The 26,830-nt window shown below is 40.5% G+C and overlaps 1 protein-coding gene across 2 annotated transcripts in view; it reads left to right on the forward strand.

Annotated features, from left to right (window-relative positions):
* Nucleotides 1–26,830, forward strand: part of FHIP1A (FHF complex subunit HOOK interacting protein 1A) — a 412,196-nt gene that overhangs the window by 270,415 nt on the left and 114,951 nt on the right. For both annotated transcript variants that reach the window (XM_073642529.1, XM_073642528.1), the window contains one exon: nt 793–879. In XM_073642529.1, the coding sequence (XP_073498630.1) occupies nt 793–879 (87 nt within the window). The remainder of the gene's footprint in view (nt 1–792; nt 880–26,830) is intronic.

Genomic DNA, 26,830 nt, shown 5'->3' on the forward strand with positions numbered 1-26,830 from the left:
CCAAATACTGATAGTGTTAACATAGCCTAACCCTTCAAATTGGCAGACTGACTGATTACAAGTTTGAAGACACCTGTTATGCTAATTACAGAAAACACCTTAATTAAACATGTTCCTATGATAAAACTTTTTTCTATCTTTTCTAGGCGTACCATCATTTTTGCCCAGGACATTTTCAGTAGTTTGTTTTTTTTAAGTTTTCCAGTTGAACCACAATTCAAAATCAAGAACTGATTTTCATTAGTGAAATTCAGTAAATTTAATTTGAAAGTTACTTTTGTCCATTTCAAGTTATTTTCATGACCACTGTGTGTCCTCAAAGAACACAGTGAAGTATCCTGGGTGATAGCATGGGCTGAGCATATTTCATATGTCCCTTAACATTCTTCATTTGTCATTTAATTCTTGTCTGCTTGAACCTTTGAAAACATTGCAGACTATACTGGTACTTCCAATCAATAGAATTCGGACAGTAGAAAAAGTACTATAAATGTTTCAGATATATCAGACCATATTTCATCCTAGATAATTAGCTTAATAATTGTAGCTATTCGTAGTACAAAATATAAGTATTCTACAGTGTGTTCTTCTTTTATAGAAAATAATTGACTCGTACAAAAAATATGTGTGCATAAGCAGTAATAAGTATAAATGGGATCTTGGTCCTTACATATATTTCTGACTGCAATAACCACAGATTTTAATGTTATACTGTATGTCTTTGCTTTTTGTTAGCAGTTAATCATTCATCTGTGTTAGTAAAAAAAGTAATATTAGAATTTCTGTTTTTAGGTTGCTCATCCCCTAATACGTGCTCAGCTGGTAGATTATATTTACAATGGCTTCCTGTTACCAGTTTTGGCTCCTGCATTGCACAAGGTCAGTTTAAAGATCTTAATGGTAGATAAAACTTATATTATTTTCATCGTACTATTGAAATCAGATGATCCCAGCAGCATGGGATCAGCAACTGGAGGACGATAGAATAAAATATGGGCTGTCCAACATGGTCAATCCAATAAAATTGTTGGACAGTAACAAGCAATGAATATATTTTTTAATCATATGTCAAGTATAATGAATCATGCAAATTTTTAATATACTGTGCCTTTGTTAAAGGGGTATTCTGAAGTTTTCGCTTCAGCAGCTCACTGCTCTGCAGTTTCCTTAGTTTCTGGTTTCAGAGGGACAGGCTTTACTCCTTGAGTAACAGTTCTGGTCAGTAGCTTCTCCTGCTACTATAACACATTAACAGTCTTTCATTATTATGAAGTTTACACAGTTATTACTATAATTACATATAGAACTAACAAGGGCTCTCAACAAGCACACAGCTCAGGAACATAAGCTCTGTAATTAAGAGATCTGCCGTGGAAACTGCCCATACTGGAAGCTTGGAATTATGCAGGACTGTTAACAGAAGCTAGGTCAGGAGCTGACAGGGAGGGGGAGGTGAGCAGCTTTCTAAATGCTGTATAGAAATCAATGGGTTGGAGATATCCGGCTAGTATCTTAGGAGTTAACTCCTCAGCCTTGAATGTCACTACTGTGCATTCTCAGCCAAGCTCTGGTGGTCGTTCAACTTAACAAAAAGCTGTACATAATGTAAGATAAAGGTTTACACAGCTGGAGAATGAATGCAGATAAAGATTAACAAGTTTGCAACTGACTTGCTTTTTCTATATTGTCTAATTAATACTACTATTTTCAGAACTTGATAATACCCTTTTAAGGTAATAATAAATTAAACCTTTAATCAGCTAAGCGCCTCTGACTTGAGGTTGATAAGGTGGCATAATACAGTTTAGGACAGGATAGATATCGAGATGCTAAGCTCAGAGATATATAAATTTGTATTATTTGAGTCAATATTTTCATGTAGAAATGTATATAAATGCACCAGAACTAATAGAGAAAGCCTGCTTCCCCAAAATAATCACTTACCACACATAATGACTTTAATTTTTAATGAGAATCAGTAAAAATGATCCACCTCCCCAAACTGTTTATATGGTCATGTTGATTTCTGAAAGACAATATTATCCATACCTTTACTTATGTAATCTGTTACTAACTGACTGAAAAGTAGCTTTCATATTTAATATGAAAATCAGGCTTAAAGTGTTTTTTCTATGAACAAAAGTTGATAGTAATCAATAGAACTTGGAATAATAAGTTCCACAATTGGATGTGTTTAAATAAAATGTTCCTGTGCGGAGATAATCTTACAAATGAGCCCCTGCTGTGTACTGTGTAATGGCCGTGTCTGACCGTGCAGGAACATGGTCTGATCATACCACAGCTCCTGGGCAGGGGAGGAAGCAAACAAGTATCCAGATATTACAGAATGGGATAGCAGCTGATTCTTTTTGTGAGGTAAAACATAACTTTGCCTGTTTTTAAACAATATTTTACTTCAAAGAAAGAATCAGCTGCAATCCCTGCTGTAATGTCTGTTTACTCTTTTGTTTCCTCCCCTGCCCAGGAGCTGTGGTATAATCAGACCATGTTCTGTACACGGTCAGACACAGCCATTGATTAAAATGACCTTTTGTTTGTGGGAAAACCTCTTTAAGTGCTCTGGAAGGTGTCAAAGCACTTTCCAAGCTTCTGGCTCCAGAGCTCTATTGCCTGCCTTCCTCTGTTTGACCGACAGCCCACTGCTTTGACTACACAGCCAGTAAGCTGTCAATCAAGCAGAGGAAGGTGAGGATAGTTGGGGAATAGAATAGAGCTGGGTAGGGAAAGGCTCAGAGCATTTAAGACTTATTTGCATATGGATTTAAAAAGGAGTTTTTCAGTCAGGGAAAAACAGATTGCACATGTGACAGAATCATAAGAACATCGCTATGAAAGTTGTAAAACATAAATAATCTTCATTTTCACATCTTTTTTAGCTATTGCTTGTATCCAAGCCTAACGTGAAAATGAGCTGCCTGTCAGAGGCACAAGAACAAAGGACAATGGTTACTGGCCTATACATTGGAAATGTACCATCTCTTTTACTGTTAGGGATAGAAGGTCACATAGACGCATTAAAATTGTGGTACTTAAAGTTTGCACTAGTCATCTCATAGAACATATATTATGTACTCCACCTGAAAATGAACATAAAGGCGGAATATTTTTAGGAGAGACCTGTCAATCAGCTGCTCTTAGCCAATCAGATTTGTATTCTTTGCCTCTGCTGCTGTCAACCAATAAGCATTGCTATCTACATGTACATACATTTCCTACTAATTTCTTCAAGCTCCAAAATGTCCTTTTAGCTAGATTCCAAGCAAAGTATATAACCACCAAACCCTAAATCATCATTACTTATTGTGAGAATCCACAAGGTTAACCCTTAATGGGCCTCTTGCTTCTGCATCATGACACTAATACTTAAAGGGAACGTGACAGGTCCCCCATGCCCTCCAAACCACCAGCATGTGTACATTTACAGTATATATAAATACCCTCCCTAACAAGCCCTCTCTACTGTATAACTCATTACCATGAGTGTCAAAAAAACTATTTTTAAATTGCATTTTCAATATGCAAATAAGTTTCAGACTAGTTGATGATGCATTGGTTTCCCCAGATTAGTCATCCGACTCACCATGTTATCACAACCCTATAGTAGTGATAACATGATTTGCAAGAGTCGGCGTCATCGCCATGCCTCTGCAAAACTCACGCATGTTTGTGACTTTCTTGCTTCCAGGCTTCAGAGGTGCACTGCACATGTCCGGAAACAAAGAAGAAGCCTGATGTCCACGGAAGAGCCGAAGATCAATAGTGGACATCTCTGTAAGCTCTGCTCTTCTGATGTCAGGCTTCTCCTTTGCTTCCGGAGATCCTCTGAAGCCGGGAATTGTACACCCAGCTTCAGAGGTACACTGATGTGCAAGAAAGAAATTCGCATGCATGCGTGAGATTTGCAGTGAGATGGCGATGATGCTGGCTTTTGCAAATCATGGTCATAACATGGTGAGTGGGACGACTAGTCTGTGGAAACCAATGCCCCATCGACTAGTCTGTAACTTATTTGCATATTGAAAATGGAATTTAAAAATATTTTTTTTACACACACGGTAATGAGTTATAGAATAGAAAGGGCTTGTTAGGCATGATTTTTAGCGATGTCCAGGAACCCTCGCGGCTGTCGCCCATACAGGAGCTCAAACTGAGAAAAAACGGTAGAGGCTTGTGGAACCTCCCTTACTGAGAAAAGCAGGAAGGGCAGCAGGTAGTCCCAGTCACATCCATCCTTCTCTACGACTTTCTTGAGCATCTCTTTCAGGGTCTTGTTAAAGTGCTCTACTAAGCCGTGTCTGCGGATGGTAAACAGAGGTTTGCAGCTTGGTAATATGGAGGACCCTACACAACTCCTTCATTACCTTGCTCATGAAAGGGGACCCTTGGTCCGTTAGGATTTCATTCGGCATAAAGGTTCTGGCAAATGCACCGCTCAAAAAAATAAAGGGAACACTTAAACAACAGAATATAACTCCAAGTACATCAAACTTCAGTGAAATCAAACTGTCCACTTAGGAAGCAATACTGATTGACTATCAATTTCACATGCTGTTGTGCCAATGGAATAGTCAATAGATGGAAATTATCAAGAGACACTCAATAAAGGAGTGGTTCTGCAGTGGGGACCACAGACCACATCTCAGTACCAATGCTTTCTGGCTGATGTTTTGGTCACTTTTGAATGTTGGTTGTGCTTTCACACTCGTGGTAGCATGAGTCGGACTCTACAACCCACAGAAGTTGCTCAGGTAGTGCAGCTCATCCAGGATGGCACATCAATGTGAGCTGTGGCAAGAAGGTTTGCTGTGTCTGTCAGCATAGTGTCCAGAGACTGGAGGCGCTACCAGGAGACAGGCCAGAACACCAGGAGACGTGGAGGGGGCCGTAGGAGGGCAACAACCCAGCAACAGGACCGCTACCTCTGCCTTTGTGCAAGGAGGAACAGGAGGAGCACTGCCAGAGCCCTGCAAAATGACCTCCAGCAGGCCACAAATATGCATGTGTCTGCACAAACGGTTAGGAACCGACTCCATGAGGGTGGTATGAGGGCCCGACGTCCGCAGATGGGGGTTGTGCTCACAGCCCAACACCATGCAGGACGCTTGACATTTTCCACAGAACACCAGGATTGGCAAAGTCGCCACTGGCGCCCTGTGCTCTTCACAGATGAAAGCAGGTTCACACTGAGCACATGTGACAGACGTGACAGAGTCTGGAGACACCATGGAGAGCGATCTGCTGCCTTCAACATGACCAGTTTGCCAGTGAGTCAGTAATGGTGTGGGGTGGCATTTCTTTGGAGGGCCGCACAGCCCTCCATGTGCTCGCCAGAGGTAGCCTGACTGCCATTAGGTACCGAGATGAGATCCTCAGACCCCTTGTGAGACCATATGCTGGTGCGGTTGGCCCTGGGTTCCTTCTAATGCTGGACAATGCCAGACCTCATGTGGCTGGAGTGTGTCAGCAGTTCCTGCAAGATGAAGGCATTGATGCTATGGATTGGCCCGCCCGTTCCCCAGACCTGAATCCGATTGAGCACATCCGGGACATCATGTCTCGCTCCATCCACCAACGTCACGTTGCACAACAGACTGTCCAGGAGTTGGCGGCTGCTTTAGTCCAGGTCTGGGAGGAGATCCCACAGGAGATCATCCGCAACCTCATCAGGAGCATGCCCAGGCGTTGTAGGGAGGTCATACAGGCACGTGGAGGCCACACACAATACTGAGCCTCATTTTGACTTGTTTTAAGTACATTACATCAAAGTTGGATCAGCCTGTAGTGTGTTTTTCCACTTTAATTTTGGGGGTGACTCCAAATCCAGGCCTCCATTGGTTAATAAATTTGATTTCTATTGATGATTTTTGTGTGATTTTGTTGTCAGCACATTCAACTTTGTACAGAACAAAGTATTCAATGAGAATATTTCATTCATTCAGATCTAGGATGTGTTATTTGACTGTTCCCTTTATTTTTTTGAGCAGTGTATATAATAGGTATAAGGGAAGTTTATAGCATTTTGCATGACAGAGGCAAATACATTTGTCAGTTAACACTGTAAGTATATGTACTATATTGATGTACAATGCTCAGCATAAATGAGCACACCCCAACTGATTTGTCAGAAAACCTTTAGTTTCTTTTCAGAATCAACATTTTTTACAACATACTTCCAAATACTTTCACAAATGTGGGCCATTAATTGCAAACAAGATTTGTTATTTTTTCCACTTTACATCAAAGTTGGATCAGCCTGTAGTGTGTTTTTCCACTTTAATTTTGGGGGTGATTCCAAATCCAGGCCTCCATTGGTTAATAAATTTGATTTCCATTGATGATTTTTGTGTGATTTTGTTGTTAGCACATTCAACTTTGTACAGAACAAAGTATTCAATGAGAATATTTCATTCATTCAGATCTAGGATGTGTTATTTGAGTGTTCCCTTTATTTTTTTGAGCAGTGTATTAGTTTGGAGGGCTTGGGGGACCTATCAGGTTTCCTTTAATGCAGATAGTTTTTATAACATTTTCAATAAGAAAGGCAACTTTTTGTATTATAGTAGCATTACTGGAGGGAATGACTGGATTCATGCAATTGTGATGAGGTTAAGAACATGATTATACTTGTCAGTGGCGGACATTAAATGATTACCAATTAGCTACGTGGAAGCTGATCGGTGTTCATCCAATAGCTTCTCATTGATCTTGGCTGCACATGTCCAGTTTACACAGGATGATGTGCTGTCGAGAAAGAGATGATTTTTAAGCAATTTTAAACACCATTTTAAATGCTTTGCTCCTTCTCCAGGTGGTTTGCAGGCTATTTATACTGCCCGATTAGAATAATATATAATCGGCCAATGTAAATGCACCCTCGCTCTAGGCAGGTTTCCTCCATCCTCTGCAACACTGACACAGATGCAAATGTTTTTGAGCACAAGATAATAGGGAGATTAGGAAGTTTAAACACTGAAGTATGCAGTAATCCGCAAGGAGTCCTTCTTAAATGACAGAAAGTGAAGTACCTTTGTTCTCTTCGAGAATCCAGAAGTGTGATCAAGCAATTCATTTAGTGGCTATTAAGTGTGCTAGTATGATGCAGAAAGAATTGACCTCATCAGCCGCAATAATGCTAATACTGTGGCTCCTAGGACTGTGTTCCTCAATGTGCAGTTCATCTACTGCCTCTTTGTAAAATACAGATTTTGAGGAGAGTTGTTACCTAACGTCTTAGTGTGTGTAAGCAGTAAAATATTGTTTCATTTTTACTTTTTAATTATGTAATTTTAGCCATCATAGTGCACTATATGGACATAAGTTTTGGGACACACCTCTTAACCCTTTCCCGACATGGTCAATTTCCATTTTTTTCTTTTTATCCTCCTCTTCTTGTAAGAGCCATAACTTTTTTATTTTTCTGTCCACATAGGGCTTGTTGTCGTACGAGTTGTACTTTTGAATGACACCATTTTATCACATTGTGTACTGGAAAAAGGGAAAAATTGAGGTGAAATTGCGAGAAAAAAAACAACCCACAATTATGCCATTGTTTTTGGGGAATTGTTTTTACGGTGTACATTTTGTAGTAAAAATGACCTGGCATCATGATTTTCTTCATTAGCAACATTACAGCAATACCAAACTTGTTCAGTTCTTTTTATTTAAGCAATGAAAAAAAAGCATTAGTAAATTAAAAAGAAAATGTTGGGGGGAGGGATTGTGTCGCCATTTTCCAAGACCCGTAACATTTTTATTTTTTAATTGATGGAGGTGTGCAAGAGCTTATTTTTTGCAGGGTGAGACATTTTTATTGATGCCAATTTGGGATAGATACAATATTCTACAGCATTTTTTTTTCGGTGTTGCAACAACCAAAAAAACTCAATTTTGGCATTTTGAATCTTTTTCTTTTTACAGTGTTTACTGATCAGATTAATTAATTTCATATTTTGTTAGGACTTTTGTGGACCTGGCAATATTACATATCTGTTTTTTTAATATCTTTATTTTTACTGTGGGAAAAAGAGTGATTCAAAGCTATGTTTTTTTTATATATATTATTTTAAAACCTTTTTTTTTTTCAGTATTTGCTAGCCCTGATCGCTTGTGCCACATAAAGCAATTCCACAGTACTGCTGTATATAGAAATCCCTGAAACAGACTGAGTTTCAAAGGGGCTCAATGGTCTCCAACAGACCCCCGACTGACATAGCAACCCATCAGCGCCCCACGATCACGTTACAGGGCAGCCAATAGGCGCATAGAATAACGTTCCCCCATGCCAGCAGCAGTTAAAAGCAGGTCTCGGCTGTGTATCACAGTCATTATCTGCCGGGTATGGGCAGGCTCACCATGTGAGCCAGCTCCATACATCCGCTCCCGACTTGCGACATGTACGGCAGATGTCGGTAAGAGGTCAATCATTGAATTCACGTTTTCCATTCAGACCCATTGCCACAGGTGGATAAAGTCCAGCCCCTCGCCATGCAGTCTGACTTTGCACACAGTTGTGAAAAAATGGTTTATTTTAAAAAGCTCACTGAATTTGAGTGTGGTACTGTAATAGGTCACAAGTCAGTTCATGAAATTTCTTCCCTCCTAAATATTCCATGATCGGCAGTGAATGATATTATTGAAAAGTGGAAATATTTAGGAACCACAGCAATTCAATTTTTTTAGAAGTGGAGACAACATAAAGTTACAGAGCAGCGTCACCAAGTTCTGAGGTGAATAAAGCATAAAAGTCGCCAACACTCTTCTGACTCAATAAAAAGGCAGGGATACAAACCTTCTCAGGCATTAACATTATCATAAAAACTGTGCATTGAGAGATTCATATTATGAGTTTCCATGGATGAGCAGTTCCATACAAGCCTTACATCACCAAGCACAATGCTAAGTGTCGGATAGAATGGTGTAAAGCACACCACCACTGGTCTCTGCAGCAGTGCAAACATATTCTGTGCACACAAAACACACTTCTCTTGCTGTCAGACTGGTGGACAAGTTTGGGTTTGGCAATTGCCAGTGGAACATTACCTGTCTAATCGCATTGTGACAACTGTGAATTTTGGTGGTGGAGGGATAATGCTATGTATGGGCTTGTTTTTTTCAGAGGTTTGGTCTAGGCCTCTATGTTCCAGTGAAGTAAAATCTCAATGTTTCAGTTTACCAAAACAGGTTGGACAATTGGAAAGACTCTTTTCTGTTCCAACATCACTGTGCAAAGTGTGCAAAGCAAGGCCCATATCGGCATGGTTAGATGAGATTGATGTGGAAGAACTTGATTTGTCGCACAAAGTCCTGACCTGAACCCCTCGACCACTGTTAGAATGAATTAGGGATGAGATTGTGAGCTAGGCCCTCTCGTGTAACATCCGTGTCTGACCTAACAAATGCTTTTATGGCTGAATGGGGGAAAATACGCACCCACACACTGTAAAATCTTGTAGAAAGCCATCTCAGGAAAGTAGAAGCCATTTTAGCTTCAACAGGGGGCCAACTCTATATTATTGTCAATGCATTTAAAATGTCATAAATGCTCCAGTAGGTGTGAAGTGAAGATGTCCTAATACTTTCGTACATATAGTGTATGGTATGATTTGCTGACAATCCAATGTCTGTGGTAATAATATGCATAGAAAAAGCAAATGCTACTAAAACAATGTGGATCTGCTGATAATTATCTTATGTCTATGAGGAATAGGCACAAATTCTGACCAACTATTGTGAGAAGCTTGTGGAAGGATATCCCAAACATTTCACCAAAGTCATTCAGTTTAAGGGCAATGGTACCAAATACTAATGAAATGTATGTAAAGTTTTGACTTTGCAGTAAGGCAGATATTGAGAAAAACATGCATATGTGTCTTTTTATATTAAACTTCTGGTTTCAATTGTAAAAGGAATTTCAATGAATTGAATTCTAAATTGTAATACGGCATATATTTACATATCTGTATCAGGCATTAAACAATGGTATATTATATATATATATATATATATATATATACATATATATATTATGTATATACATACAATATGTAAATCAGAAGGTTTAATTTCTGACCTTATATACAGTAGGTGCCAATTCATAGCTTCTACATACACGACACACTGCGACTGATGATTACATGAACTCCAATATTGCTGTAAACATTGGAAATGTAAGGTACTTAGTTAGCATTTTTTGATCAAAGAGCGCAAAAGCCATCAAACCACGTCAAGGTGACCTTTTAATATGGATAGTCCCTAAAAACTAAATGTCTTACCTCTCTATGTGCCAAACCAGCCTTATGTGAATGGGGAGTGAAACGGAAACCATGTATAATTAAAACCTTACATGGGAATGATGGGTGGATAAGGGTGCTGGGCCCTGGAGGGGGGCCACACCCCTGATTATGTACTATACAAAAAAGAAAAAATTGTATTTGTACACCTGTGTATTAATTTAATACTAAAGGTGTGCGGGTCCTATGTGGCCAATATACAAAGATACACGATGCGTCAGCACACTGCAACTAATGAATACATGGACTCCAATATTGCTGTGAACAACAAAAACGTAAAGGTACTTAGTTAGCCTTTTTTGATCAAAGAGCACAAAAGCAAGTCATAGCTTCGGCCGCTGTATGTTCTGGTACTTTTTGTGCGCATAAGGGGTGTATTTCTTTAAGTAAGTGGACTAAACTGGGAAATAACGAATCTTCTGAAAAAAGGAAATAAGAACGATAGAATAAATCTTTAATTCTAACTTAGGGATACTAAAAGCAAACTGCAAGAACAATGGCAGCACACTTAATTGTCAATGACCCTTCAGGATGATTTAATAATTAATTTCTCATTATTGCACTCGTCAGTTCAGTGGTGTAGTATACAGAGTGTTATGTCTCTCTTCTCACCATTAGATTTCTTTGGTCACTGGGCATTAATTGCCATGCCAGTCAGTTTACTGGTCCCAGAGGTGAGCAGGCTGGTGGATTATTGAGCTGCTGCTCTGATAAATGTGAAGCTAGCCCTCCTGCAATACACCTCTGTGGTGCCATTAGTACTTTACTAGCCTCATTTTGGGGGCAGTATATGTTGCTTGAACACAATAAATATTTTGCTTGTTAGGCAGAAATTACATTGGTATAATAAAGAGAAGGTTATTAAAACTCTTTATGAAACTTTCATTGACAATAGAGACTCATTCCTGTTCATGCAATTTGACTGTTTTGTTCATGAAACTATATTATTGTAATATACAGTAGAGATCATACGTTTTTCATATTCATATTACAAAGCAAAGCTTTGTGATTGTTTTTTCATTAAAAGTCTTTGATCTATTGGACACCTATCTTGACATTTTACATTAAAGGGGTTGGCCCACCATTATATATCACAATCACTGCACAGATAATAAAAAAATAAACATTTGCATTTGGGCATAGGCAGCATGGTGGCTCAGTGGGTAACACTGTTGCTTTGCATCTCTGTGGTCCTGCGCTCAATTCCCACCAAAGACAACATCTGTAAGGAGTTTGTATGTTCTCCCTGTGTTTGTGTGGGTTTCCTTCGGGTTCTCCAGTTTCCTCCCACACTCCAAAGACCTACTGATAGGGAATGTAGATTGTGAGCCCCATTGGGGACAGTGATGATTATGTCTGTAAAGCGCTACAGAATAAAATGGCACTATGTAAGCAAAGCATAATAATAATAAATGTGCATGGTGTAATACATTATCCAGTAGAGAGTTATGGAATTTTCTTATACAGTATGTCACCACCTGGTGTTCAAAGTTTATAGTAGTCTGTACAGTGCAATCTAATGAGCTGAGTACTGCTGGTCACACATACTCAGTCAATTTCCCTATAGTCATCTTTCTACATAATGAGGGTAGCCAACCTGATTTTTTTTTATTTCTTTTGGACAACTTATCTAACTTATTAGAAGGCTTCTGCCTGGGAATATGCACATCGCATACTGTTAGGTGCCAGGCGCTTGGTGGATCAGAAATGGGTTCTGAGTCATCAGTGGATTCTGTGGTCTCCCATTCTGGTCCAGCCAGGGCTGATGCTGCACAGCATCACCATTGGTCCCAACGCCTAGCCAATGCACGAGATGTGCAAGTGGTATCTCGTGTATTTGTGCCTAGCAACATGAAGCTCAGGTTGCGGGGAGAGACTAGGCTACTGCAGCCTAAGTCCGAGAGGCGCTGCACTGAGCATGCCCGTGCCCTGGCGGACTGTGATTGGTGGTTTGGCAACCACCTGACCCGGTGACCTGGCACCGCCTGATTGGTCCACGGGTGGCGTCACCAATGGTGCGACGGTGGGCCGGGCTTAGTCTTTAAAAGGCCCGCCCACAAACATGGCGGCGCGCTCTGATCATTTGAGCAAGTGATGCTGCTGTGTGGACAACGGTGTTCCACATGCTCCCTAGCTGTTCACTCCGTGACCTGCCGATGCCAGAGTTCGCTCGGCTAATTAGCACGGGTTGCTTAGGCAGGCTTAGATGTGCTTAGGCAGGTAGCTTCGTCTTGCAGCCTGGCTCAGCCAAAGGGGTCACCTATCTCCCCGAGCAGCCTGCAGACGTCCTGTCCACGGCTATCGCCTGTCAGTCACGTGGAGTAGTACCCTGCAGTCCTGTAGCACGCCGGCTGGAGGCACGTGTACCCTTTGGCGTAGTCACACAGTCATCCTAGTGCCACTAGTGTAGTCTCTGTGCTGTAACAGGACTACAGATAGTTTTCCGGTCGCACATCTCCCGTGCTGCTAACGGAGATAGTGCGAACCGCTGTTGCCCATTCCTGTGAGCAGTAACACGGAAGGGCTTATCGTTTAAGTTGGTTGCGTACCTTTTCACCCGGAAAGTGTTCGGCAGCAGCCCACCAGGCTGCATCGCGGACCCCGGGGTCGGTTGTGTTCCATTAAAATAAAGTTGTCTGCAACCGCCCCCCTAACAGCATACATCACTGCCATTCCCGGCTCAGAAACCGCCGATCCTGTACTATGGCTGTAAAACACAAGGACTGCATTTTGCATTCTTTGCCTTTAAACACACACAGTAATTCACTGAATTGGTAACTATTGCAACATAGGGAGCAAATATAACAACAAACACTTATTGGACATAGTGTATTCTGGTGTAGTTTTTTAAAACCAAGGAAAATACTGTGCAGCTTTGTGACAGTGCAGTCTTGTGATTAGCATGGTGGCTTAGTGGTTAGCACCGTTGCTCGGCAGAACTGGGGTCCTGGGACACACCCGCATGGATTTCCTTTGGTTACCCTGGATTCCTCCTACACTCCAATTGTAAGCCTCACTGGGGACAGTGATGATAATGTCTATATATATATTGTGTAATATGTTGGTGTTATATATAAGCAACAAAAATAATAATTTTCCATGTAAAGTAATAATGAGTACTATTACTACAAGGTTCCATTTATTACATTCGCCATCACTTATCTGAACGGAAGTTATTAGCTTAAAGGGGATGTCCGGTATGTTTAATATTAATGGCCTATACTTAGGATAGGTCATCAATATTAGATCAGTGGGGTGCAACACCCAGAACCCCGGCCGTTTCTGGTGCTGGCGGTAGATGTCAGATGTTCTTAGTTGAGAATCAGAACACCAGAACTGCATAGTGGCGGAAGTGGGGTACTGCACAAATCCATGCGTATTCACTCATGTGTCACACCCCCAACTGATCTGCTATTTATGACCTATTCCAAGGATTATCATCAATATTAAAGTACCGGACTACCCCTTTAAGGATCTGCTTTTGCATGCAATACTTCTAGGTCTGAATGCAAAACTCTAGGTAAGAGTTTTAACTTTATTTTTTCTTTGAAGACTTAAAAAAAAAAAAACATCTTCTCTTTGTGCTGAAGGACTTAGCAATAGCAGCACTGCTAGGAGAATGTCAGCTGCTGAGAAAACACAGCACGTCTTGTTGTCTTGTACCATGCTGAGGTTCTATAAATCACTGAGCAGTGGAGCGAGGGACAGGTATATGTGCCATGCCCTTCCCAAGCCCTGCTGATCACATATTTCTGGATCCTCACTCTTCAATCTACTGCAACAAGAAGTGCTCAACATTTAAAGAGAAAATGAACATATCAAGAACGATAAGTTTATATTATGTATAACATGGCTATATGACCAGCAAATGTAATTTCAAGCAGAGATGCACACACAAGTGTCTCACGTAATGTGGTTGTCTTTATATAATTCCATAAATTCCCACATTTATCAGATGGTTTATTTCATTTATTGAATTTTCACTACAATTATAATCTAGTCCATTGCAATTTATCCTCGTGCTGGGTGGAACTGGCTCTAGATTACCTACCTGCAGCCGTCTCTACTGGATGAATGCAGTTTACACCCTATAGTTGAGCTCATCTGTCTGCTTCAAACATGGACATGCAGACCATCATTCTGCAGGAAAAAAAGACGTGAAAAGAATTATCCACTATAATGAGTACATGTTTTATCTTCAAAAAACATGAGTGAAATACATACATGAAAATAGGATGTTTAAATGGGGTCCTGGGTGGGTACCCTGGGGTGCAATTATTCAGATTCAGTTTCCATACCATTTACCATGGTATACATAACAGTGTCTCAATCTGCCACACCTACTCTACCTGCATTGATATTTTAATTATTTATGTTTATTATTATTTTTTATTATTTTTTCCAAGCTGTAACCTACACTGACTCCTCGCTGCTTCTACCATCTGGAACTATGCAATGTACTCAGCAAACCATTACATTTCTTACTCTATGCTTGGTTTTATGTCCCATTACCTATGGATAGGTCATCAATACTTCATTCCTGAACTTGAATGGAAGATGAAGTGCAGTACTTGGCAGCTGCCACTAAGTAATGTACAGCGCTGCTGAGTTACGTTTCATAGATTGCGTAGTTCCAGCTGCAGCATGAAAGGATTTCAGCTGAAAGGCATCAATCTTTTATTAATGATGTATTCTTCAGGTTAGTCATCAATATTTCAGCCAACAACACCTTTAATAAATGATCAGAAATGCAATGCAGTAGCTGGTCTTTTTTGTTCCAGGTGAAAAAAATAAAAATTTTGCAGGTTTTAGTGTAAAAAAAAAAAAAAGTGTGTGTCCAATTACAGAAATGCAAAACGGCATCAAATTAAGGAAAAAACATATGTTTTTTTTCTGTTGCTGTTTAGCTGCGGTTTTAATCTGACCGTGTGAACAATCCACCAGGCTCCTCACTACGAGCCCCTCAAAGCTCATCATTCAGTTTATATTGATCTGCAAACAAATTCCTGATGACATATATGACATCAATGCCAGGGTATTGAATTTCTGTGATATATGCAAAGTTTGTTCTTTTCTACATATACAATACTTTTTCTGGTGGTTAATGACCACTGAGTTGTGATTTCTTTACTTTTCTCTGGGTACTAGCTTTTTATATCATCTTTTTACCTTGAAATTAAGATTAAGACAAAATAAGTATCTTAACTTGGATAAAACTGCTGTATTATAATGTGCTGTATCTGTACACTTGTGGCTAAAAGTTTTGAGACTGACACAAATTTTGTTTTTCACAAAGTGTGCTTCTTCAGTGATTTTAGATCTTTTAGTCTGATGTTTCTATGGTTACTGAAATACAATTATAAGTATTTCATAAGTTTTTCATCTCTTATTGACAAATACATCAAGCTTACGCAAAGAGCTCAATAGTTACATTGTTGACATTTATTTTTATACAGAATTCTGCAATTTCCCCTGACATGCTGAATATCAGCTTCTGGGCCAAATCTGAACAATGACAAGCCATTCTTGCCTAATCAGCTCTAGAGTTTATCCCAATTTCTGTGTTTTTGTTTGTCCACTTACTTTTTCAGGATTGACCACATGTTCTCAATGGGATGGAGATCTGGGGAGTTTGCTGGCCATGGACCCAAAATCTCAATGTTTTGTTCACTGAGCCACTTAGTGATCACTTTTGTCATGTGATGTGGTTCACCATCATGCTGGAAATAGCATTGTTCATTACCAAATTGCTCTTGGATGGTTTGGAGAAGTTGCACTTGGAGGATGTTTAGATCCCATTCTTTATTCATGGCAGAATCCTTAGGCAAACTTGTGTGTGAGTGAGCAAAGTAACCCCACACCTGAATGGTCTCCGGATGCTTTGCTGTTGCCATGAAACAGAACTTATGGAAAGACTCACCTTTTTTCTTCAGACAATTATTCTTACAAATGTTCCAAACAATCTGAAGGGGACCTCATCAGAGAAAATAACTTTACCCCAGTCCTCCCCGGTCCAATTCCTGTACTTCCTGCAGAATATCATTATGTCCTTGATGTTTTTCTTGGACAAAAGTGGCTTCTTTGCTGGCCATCTTGAAACCAGGCCAGCCTCTAAAAGCCTTTGCCTCACTGTGCTTGCAGATGCACTTACACATGCCTGCTACCATTCCCGAGCTACAGTAGCTCTGCACTGGTGTTGAACCAATCCATTGATTGAATCCCATAGTGGAACAAAGACAATTGGAACCATCAGCATTTGGACAAGGAAGAAGGCAATAGCTCAGCAGACCGTGGAACCGACCACAGAACAACAGGTCAGTGGATCGAATCCCCAAACCGAGCCATGACACTAAGATGGTGGACATTATTAAAGTAAGGCAGGGAACATTACTAAAGAAAAGCACCAGGATAGGGGACATTATTACAGGATAGGGGCAAGAACGTGGTAAATTATTATAGGACAGGGGACATTGTTAGAGGAAGGGGCCAGGATGGGGGACATTATTACAGGATGGGGGCTAGGACATTGGACATTATAACAGGATTGGAGATCATTATTATAGGATAGGGGCCAGGATGGAGGACAATATTACAGGGCTCATACATCTCACCAACATGCTGGTGGGGGCTCAGGTCCAAATTTAGCATCAGGCAATAGGGCTCTAGTTACGGCACTGTATGTAAGTTTGTATGTAAATATATAGATATTATATACAGTACAGACCAAAAGTTTGGACACACCTTCTCATTTAAAGATTTTTCTGTATTTTCATGACTATCAAAATTGTACATTCACACTGAAGGCATCAAAACTATGAATTAACACATGTGGAATTATATACTTAACAAAAAAGTGTGAAACAACTGAAAATATGTCTTATATTCTAGGTTCTTCAAAGTAGCCACCTTTTGCTTTGATGACTGCTTTGCACACTCTTGGCATTCTCTTGATGAGCTTCAAGAGGTAGTCACCGGAAATGGTTTTCACTTCACAGGTGTGCCCTGTCAGGTTTAATAAGTGGGATTTCTTGCCTTATAAATGGGGTTGGGACCATCAGTTGTGTTGTGCAGAAGTCTGGTGAATACACAGCTGATAGTCCTACTGAATAGACTATTAGAATTTGTATTACGGCAAGAAAAAAGCAGCTAAGTAAAGAAAAACGAGTGGCCATCATTACTTTAAGAAATGAAGGTCAGTCAGTCTGAAAAATTGGGCAAACTTTGAAAGTGTCCCCAAGTGCAGTTGCAAAAACCATCAAGCGCTACAAAGAAACTGGCTCACATGAGGACCGCCCCAGGAAAGGAAGACCAAGAGTCACCTCTGCTTCTGAGGATAAGTTTATCCGAGTCACCAGCCTCAGAAATCGTAGGTTAACAGCAGCTCAGATTAGAGACCAGGTCAATACCACACAGAGTACAAGCAGCAGACACATCTCTACAACAACTGTTAAGAGGAGACTTTGTGCAGCAGGCCTTCGTGGTAAAATAGCTGCTAGGAAACCACTGCTAAGGACAGGCAACAAGCAGAAGAGACTTGTTTGGGCTAGAGAACACAAAGAATGGACATTAGACCAGTGGAAATCTGTGCTTTGGTCTGATGAGTCCAAATTTGAGATCTTTGGTTCCAACCACCATGTCTTTGTGCGAAGCAGAAAAGATGAACGGATGGACTCTACATGCCTGGTTCCCACCGTGAAGCATGGAGGAGGAGGTGTGATGGTGTGGGGGTGCTTTTCTAGTGACACTGTTGGGGATTTATTCAAAATTGAAGGCATACTGAACCAGCATGGCTACCACAGCATCTTGCAGCGGCATGCTATTCCATTAAGTTTGCGTTTAGTTGGACCATCATTTATTTTTCAACAGGACAATGACCCCAAACACATCTCCAGGCTGTGTAAGGGCTATTTGAACAAGAGGGAGAGTGATGGGGTGCTACGCCAGATGACCTGGCCTCCAGAGTCACCAGACCTGAACCCAATCAAGATGGTTTGGGGTGAGCTGGACCCCAGAGTGAAGAAAAAAGGGCCAACAAGTGCTAAGCATCTCTGGGAACTCCTCAAGATTGTTGGAAGACCATTTCCGGTGACTACCTCTTGAAGCTCATCAAGGGAATGCCAAGAGTATGCAAAGCAGTCATCAAAGCAAAAGGTGGCTACTTTGAAGAACCTAGAATATAAGACATATTTTCAGTTTTTTCACACTTTTTTGTTAAGTATGTAATTCCACATGTGTTAATTCATAGTTTTGATGGCTTCAGAGTGAATGTACAATTTTCATAGTCAAGAAAATACAGAAAAATCTTTAAATGAGAAGGTGTGTCCAAACTTTTGGTCTGTACTGTATATATATATATATATATATATATATATATATATATATACTGTATATACACACATACACAGTACTGTGAATCTGTATGTAAGTCTGTTCCACTGCATTTGCTGAACTTGTACGATGCTTGATAATTTCTGCCAACCCCAAAGAAATTAATTCCACCCTAGATTTGGCAAGATACTGGTTATCAGCCACATTTTTGCTTATCTTTACAGTTTTTAGGTTGTAGAAACCATTGATTGCTTGCGACTTATACAATTCATTAATGAAGCCAATTAACTCTGTATTTACTAATCTGCCTTTAAGCAGAAGTTGCCTGCTATATCTCTTAATTAGTTTAAGACACTGCAAATGCAGCAGAATTTATTCCTCACCCTAACGAACATTATTAGTATATCTACTTACAGACAACATCAGCACCTGCAGACAACTATACTGTGACCTAAGTGATTGTTTTCAGAGCACCCACTTATAGTTTTGCTAATGGTCATTGTGAATAATTATGGCCTCTTTGTTCCAGATATCTTCATTGTTTAATATTGTGGATGCTACTTTAATTAAAAAAAGGCAAATTTAGCTACATTTTCTGTTGAAGTGGAGAGAAGTCACTAGTTCATAGCTGGAACTCAGAAAGATCTTCTACTCACAATACTTCTCAAAAATTGAGATAATTGATCCCAGTGCAATATTGTACACTGTAATAGATATTAACACAGACCCTTATGCTATATATAGGTTGCACACACGGCTTCGCTGAGTCCATGACCCCTTAGTGAGCCTTTAAATATATTGATAGGATACTGACAATGCAGGATTAGTAGGCCTGGTGCCTGCACACAATATAGTGTTGGATGAGCACATAGCTAGGAAAAGCTTTTCAACAACATGTAGTCAAGCTTGTGAAAAACTGGGAGAATATTGTCTGGTAAGATGAGACTAAAATTGGACTCTTTGGATGCCATAATACAAACCATGTTTGGAGGCCAAAAGGCAATGCATATCACCCCAAAAACACCATACCAATAGTGATGTTTGGAGGTGGGAACAACATGGTGCGGGGGTGGCAAACTTCATGTGACTGAAGGAAGGATGAATGGACAAATGTACCGAAACATTCTTGATAAAAATCTGCTGCTATCTACCAGGATGATGAAGATGAAACATGCAAGGAATTTTTATCAAGATAATGACAAGACAAACACCCAGCCAAAGAAATTCTCAACTGATTTCAAAGAAATAAAATAAAGCTTCTAGAATGATCCAGACAATGACCTGACCTGAATCCAATAAAAAATTTATGGAAGGAACTAAAGCTCAGGGTTCATAGAAGGAGCCCATGGAAACCTTCAGGATTTGAAGAATGTTTGTGTGGAAGATTGGGCCAAAATTACATCTGAGCAACGCATGTGACTAGTTTCTCCATAGAGGAGGCGTCTTAAATCTGTCATCACCAACAAAGACTTTTGTACGAAGTATTAAATAAATTTCAGTAAGCGTGTTCAATACTTTTTCCCTGTGTCATTTCTCATTATTACACATAACTTAAATTATGGACATCTATGGTTTGATTTCTTTGCCTGTGTGAATTAAATGGGTTGTTACCGACATCTGGTGAGAATTTCATGTCATTAGCACTTTTGAAATATATTTACTTAAAAAATTAGTGATGTTTTCAATACTTATTTCACCCGCTGTATATGGGTGAGTATGTATGTGCTGTGTGTATTTACAGTATGTGTGTATGTGCTGTGTGTTTATATGGGTGCATATTAATGTGCTGTGTGTATATACAAGTGTATATCTGCTGTGTGTATATACATGTGCATGTGCACTGTGTAAATACAAGTGTATATGTATATATGTGTGAGTGTGTGTTATATACTGATGTATGTACAGTACAGACCAAAAGTTTGGACACAGCTCATTTAAAGATTTTTCTGTATTTTCATGACTATGAAAATTGTACATTCACACTGAAGGCATCAATACTATGAATTAACACATGTGGAATTATATACTTAGCAAAAAAGTGTGAAACAACTGAAAATATGTCTTATATTCTAGGTTCTTCAAAGTAGCCACCTTTTGCTTTGATGACTGCTTTGCACACTCTTGGCATTCTCTTGATGAGCTTCAAGAGGTAGTCATCGGAAATGGTCTTCCAACAATCTTGAAGGAGTTCCCAGAGATGCTTAGCACTTGTTGGCCCTTTTGCCTTCACTCTGCGGTACAGCTCACCCCAAACCATCTCGATTGGATTCAGGTCTGGTGACTGTGGAGGCCAGGTCATCTGGCGTAGCACCCCATCACTCTCCTTCTTGGTCAAATAGCCCTTACACAGCCTGGAGGTGTGTTTGGGGTCATTGTCCTGTTGAAAAATAAATGATGGTCCAACTAAACGCAAACCGGATGGAATAGCATGCCGCTGCAAGATGCTGTGGTAGCCATGCTGGTTCAGTATGCCTTCAATTTTGAATAAATCCCCAACTGTCACCAGCAAAGCACCCCAACACCATCACACCTCCTCCTCCATGCTTCATGGTGGGAACCAGGCATATGGTAGAGTCCACCCGTTCACCTTTTCTGCGTCCCACAAAGACATGGTGGTTGGAACCAAAGATCTCAAATTTGGACTCATCAGACCAAAGCACAGATTTCCACTGGTCTAATGTCCATTCCTTGTGTTCTTTAGCTCAAACAAGTCTCTTCTGCTTGTTGCCTGTCCTTAGCAGTGGTTTCCTTGCAGCTATTTTACCATGAAGGCCTTCTGCACAAAGTCTCCTCTTAACAGTTGTTGAAGAGATGTGTCTGGTCCTAGAACTCTGTGTGGCACTGACCTGGTCTCTAATCTGAGCTGCTGTTAACCTGTGATTTCTGAGGCTGGTGACTCGTATAAACTTATCCTCAGAAGCAGAGGTGACGCTTGGTCTTCCTTTCCTGGGGCGGTCCTCATGTAAGCCAGTTTCTTTGTAGCGCTTGATGGTTTTTGCAACTGCACTTGGGGACACTTTCAAAGTTTTCCCAATTTTTCGCACTGACTGACCTTCATTTCTTAAAGTAATGATGGCCACTCGTTTTTCTTTACTTAGCTGCTTTTTTCTTGCCATAATACAAATTCTAACAGTCTATTCAGTAGGACTATCAGTTGTGTATCCACCAGACTTCTGCACAACACAACTGATGGTTCCAACCCCATTTATAAGGCAAGAAATCCCACTTATTAAACCTGACAGGGCACACCTGTGAAGTGAAAACCATTTCCGGTGACTACCTCTTGAAGCTCATCAAGAGAATGCCAAGAGTGTGCAAAGCAGTCATCAAAGCAAAAGGTGGCTACTTTGAAGAACCTAGATTATAAGACATATTTTCAGTTAAGTATATAATTCCACATGTGTTAATTCATAGTTTTGATGCCTTCAGTGTGAATGTACAATTTTCAAAGTCATGAAAATACAGAAAAATCTTTAAATGAGAAGGTGTGTCCAAACTTTTGGTCTGTACTTTATATCTGTAGCATCCACATTTATATATACAAGAGTTCGTAAGTATAAACATAACGGCAATCACCCAACGAACCATGTTCATTCATCGGGTGATTGGATTGTTTGTACCAGAACATAAATCAATGGGCCCGATTCAGTAAGGTGTTTATGCCAGAATTGTAGCACAAAATACCTTAATAATTAGAATTATTTTTTTTTACGGCTTAGAAGTTTCACAAAAATATTGCAACTTATGTTGTTTTCACACCAGATCTGGCCAGCTACACCAATATGAGCAGAGCATGGGCGTGGCTTGGCTATACTCGCCCATCAAATTCATGAAAGTTTTACTGCGATATTTACTACAAAAATGTACAACAGTCCTAGACTGGAGTTCATTGCTGCTGGAGGCGCACGGCATTTGTAAGATTCCTAATTCATTAAGTGGTGTGCGCATTTTACTCCAGCAGCCCCATTTAATAAGACTACCGTGCACAACGCCAGGCTTAATAAATCAGAACCATTGTTCTCAGCAGCACATCGGCACAGGAGATGCGCTTGCGAATGATATTATATGTATGATGACAGAAAGATTAAAGATCATTCTGTCCCCATCATTCTTCATCAGCCTGATGACTTTAATATAGTCTATTGCACTTGTTTATAGGTCTGAAATTGGCTTATGTAATTGCACCCTAAATGTTTGTGTGATATTGCAATCTGTTAGCATTTGGGGCCCCACTTTTAACTTTTGCCTGGCGCCCCACTTTTTCTATAGCCAGCACTAGGTTTCCTTTACAATGTTTTATCCTGCCCTGTTGTGCACTACCTTTGCTCGCGCTGGGGTAATGTTACAGACATGTTACCTTTAAACGCACTCACAGTTTTTGGCATTTAAAGTGACATCAACTTACAGATGAAGACTTTCCTTTAACAAATATTTAACACCCTATATTTACATCGCACACAATTTACACATTCCTCCTTGTCGTTTTTAAACAGATGGTGTTACACTATTTCATTGCCAGTCTGTTCAATCCTGCCCACTGAAGTGCTGCATAGAAGCATATAGGTGCACTGGATATTTGTAGTATTGCCCCAGACTGACCTCTTGTCTTCTCCTATATGGTATGCTGTGAATGCTGAATGTGTACATCTCAACTATTTCACAAGTAATGTGAGAGGCTTGCAGAGAGATTGCCAAATCCTTCTGCTCGCAACTAAGCATTTCACTTCTTCGTACACTTATCGACACATGAAGAAGCTCATTATATTTCAAAATTAGGACTTCTAGTATAGTGACCCAGGATAGGCGCCGCATGACTCCCCTGTTTTATAACTAGGGTGTAATGTATGATTTGTGGCTGTGGTATGTATGTCGGTGGCGATTTTCAGGTGACAAGCATCTTCTATATAATCAATTTTTTTTACCTGCCCGCTGGGGTCTCTCTCATGCTATTCTCAGTTCTCTCCATAAGTATAACTATTGCTGGTCTGTGTATGAGCATTATTAGCCGTCACACACAGTTTCTGTTGTACAAAGCGAAAAGGCAAAATCAGTGCTACGTGTCAGCTAAGTTCACAGCAACATCCAAACGATTTCTAAGCACGCATTTCACTGTGGCTGAGGTGCAGAGCTAAAATAGAGCCGTAAAGATCTCTCTGAGGTTAAAAGAAAAAGTTTAGAAGACCGCAGTTTGACGATACACGTGGGGACTCTAAACCATTTGCTACATTCTTCTCTACTGCCTCTCAGATTAGTTCAACAGTTCGGTATACCTTTTGCATTTGTGATTCTCAGAACCTGCATTTAGGTTCATGTGCTAATGATATTACATCATTTTTACTCAGTCTATATGGAATTGATTACAGCTTCAGACATCCAATTGTTTTCTAAAGTTTATGCCATTTTGCCACTCATTTTTGCAGGAGGTTATGTTTGTATTTTATATTTGCTCACATGGGAGGTTCTGTGCGGATATGCAAACCAGGACCAAGAGTTAGGCTGTGTGCACACGATGCGTTTTTAATGCGTTTCTGCAGCGGTTTTGCAGCTGCGGAAACGCATTAAAAACGCATGGTAGAAGGGCAGCAATGGTCCCCAATGATAATCCGCATGTGCTGTGCCCATGCTGCGGATTTTTCCGCAGCGTTTATGCTGCGCTCAAAAATCCGCAGCATGTCCATTCATTTTGCGGAAACGCAGCGTTTTCGCCGCCATTGACTTGCATTAGACCGCATGGATTACGCATCACTGTATATGTAGATGCGTAATCCACGCGTTCTAATGTGCGGATGGTACCCGGGTGTGGAGGAGAGGAGAGTCTCATCCACACCCAGGTACCATTAAAAAATCTGTAAAAAAAGAATAAAATAAAAAATAAATGTATACTTACCTTCTGTCGGCCCGCGCACCGCTCCTGCTTGGTTCCCGGCACTTTGCAGTGAGTTGAAGGACCTGCGCTGACGTCAGAGTCATGTGACGGGACACGTGACGCTGACGTCGGCAGGTCTTTCAATTCAATGTTGCCGGCAAGGGAGAACGGAGTGAGCAGGACAGCGCGGGTCATCGGAGGGTAAAGTATACATTTATTTTTTATTTTTACCACTCTCTCTTGTCACACTATATAAATCAATGCCGTTTGCATGGATTTATATAGTGTGACCTAGTTGTCAAGCACTTTCCAGGTGATGCTAAAATCGCCTGGAAAGCGCTTGTCAATCCACATGCGGAGACGCATGTGAATCCGCATGTATTCCGCAGGAAAAACGCATGCACAATCTGCATGCATTTTTTCTGCCAGGGAGATGCAGAAATGATGCAGAAATTTTCTGCTTCATTTCTGCATCGTGCGCACATACCCTTACAGTGATATGAAAGTGTTTGCCCCCGTCTTGATTTCTTATTCTTTTGCATGTTTGTCACACTTAAATGTTTCAGATCACAAAACAAATGTAAATATTAGACAAAGGTAACAAAAGTAAACACAAAATGCATTTTTTAAATGAAGGTCTTTATTATTAGGGGAAAAAGAAATCCAAACCTACAGGGCCCTGTGTGAAAAAGTGATTGCACCCCCCACCTCATAAAACATAAATTAACTGTGGTTTATCACCTCTTTGGGATGCAGAGTTCAATTTCCCTAGCCATACACAGGCCTGATTACTGCCACACCTGTACTCAATCAAGAAATTACTTAAATAGGACCTGCCTGACAAAGTGAAATAGGCCAAAAGATCTTTAAAAGCTAGATATCATGCTGCGATCCAAAGAAATTCAGGAACAAATGAGAAACAAAGTAATTGTGATCTATCAGTCTGGAAAAGGTTATACAGGTTCACACAGGGCCCTGTAAGTTTGGATTTATTTTTCCCTTAATAATAAAGATCTTCACTTAAAAACTGCATTTTGTGTTTACTTGTGTTATCTTTGTCAAATATTTAAATTTGTTTTGTGATCTGAAACATTTAAGTGTGACAAACATGCAAAAGAATCAGAAATCAGGAAAAGGGCAAGCACTTTCTCACACCACTGTATGCAACTCATGTACAATTTATTTGTAGTGTATATTTATCTTATAAGTAATTGGATATATAATAAAATCTTGTCATTTATGATAATCTAGAGGTGCCATCTCTGTACTCGTATGCTCTGTTTTTTTTTTCGTATATGTGTTGATCGTACCAATTGATGTGTACTCTACCATGTTAAAGAAATAAAAAGAAATAAAAAGCTTTTTGTGCAATGTTTAGCAATATGCAGTACATTTTAAGTCATAAAAACATAAACAACATGTTCTTTTTATCATTTGCTTAAAACGTATGCAAAATGAGTATAAAAACACCTGCAGTTTTATTTTATTTTGCCTTTAACACCTATTTTTAGTGTCTTTTTTAAGTGTATTTTGTGCAAGAGGTTTTTTTTCCGGACGTTCTTGACTTTGTATTGAAAAGGTTTTTTTGGGGGGAAAAAAACCTGTAATGAGATGTAATAGATATGCAGTATTCCTCAACCCTTTAAAGCACTTCTCCAGCGGTTTTCTTAATTTCAGCGCTGGAGTGTTGCTACTAATGTAAGTTCCCTGACGCTAATGACGCGCCCCCTGGGCCTGTGCGCTGCTGCTGTGCAGGGGGAATACCCGGAGCCGGATCGCTGGGGGTTGTAGTTCTCCGTGGCGGTGACCCGGTCCGTGCCCAGGGCGGTCAAACCAGTGGCAGTCTATTTGTATGGTAATAAGTGTCCGACTACGCCACCCGTGGATTGCGGTCAGTGGGGACCGCCGCTGCGCTGCAGACCGCTGAGGCTGATGTTGTTTGCGCAGCTGAGTATGGGATGACTCCCCACGGGAGGAGTATTGCCTCAGGGCAGCTAATGTGAGAGATGATGGGAGTGATGGTGTGAGGGTCCCAGTGCTAATGGTGCTGGAGTGGCAAGGAATCACAGAGACGTGAGGTGCGGTTCAGGGTCTTTACTGATGGTACAAGGCGGACCCTCCCGGGAGTACTGGCTAGTATAAGGGTCCTGGTCAGTCTGCGAGCAAGCAGGAGCTCCCCTGGCCAGGTGGAGTTGCAGGCCTCCCCGTTAATCTGCACTCCTCCTGGCTACCTTGCTGTCAGCGGTTACAAGTAGCCCACGTCCCTGAGTGCACCGTGTGGTGCTCACCAGTATGGCCGGTGACCCGGGGCCCTCCGTCAGCCTCC

The sequence above is a fragment of the Phyllobates terribilis genome, unplaced genomic scaffold (assembly GCF_046119375.1).
Source record: "Phyllobates terribilis strain yellow unplaced genomic scaffold, ASM4611937v1 Scaffold_1__5_contigs__length_1240528914, whole genome shotgun sequence".
In the NCBI taxonomy this organism is placed as follows: domain Eukaryota; kingdom Metazoa; phylum Chordata; class Amphibia; order Anura; family Dendrobatidae; genus Phyllobates; species Phyllobates terribilis.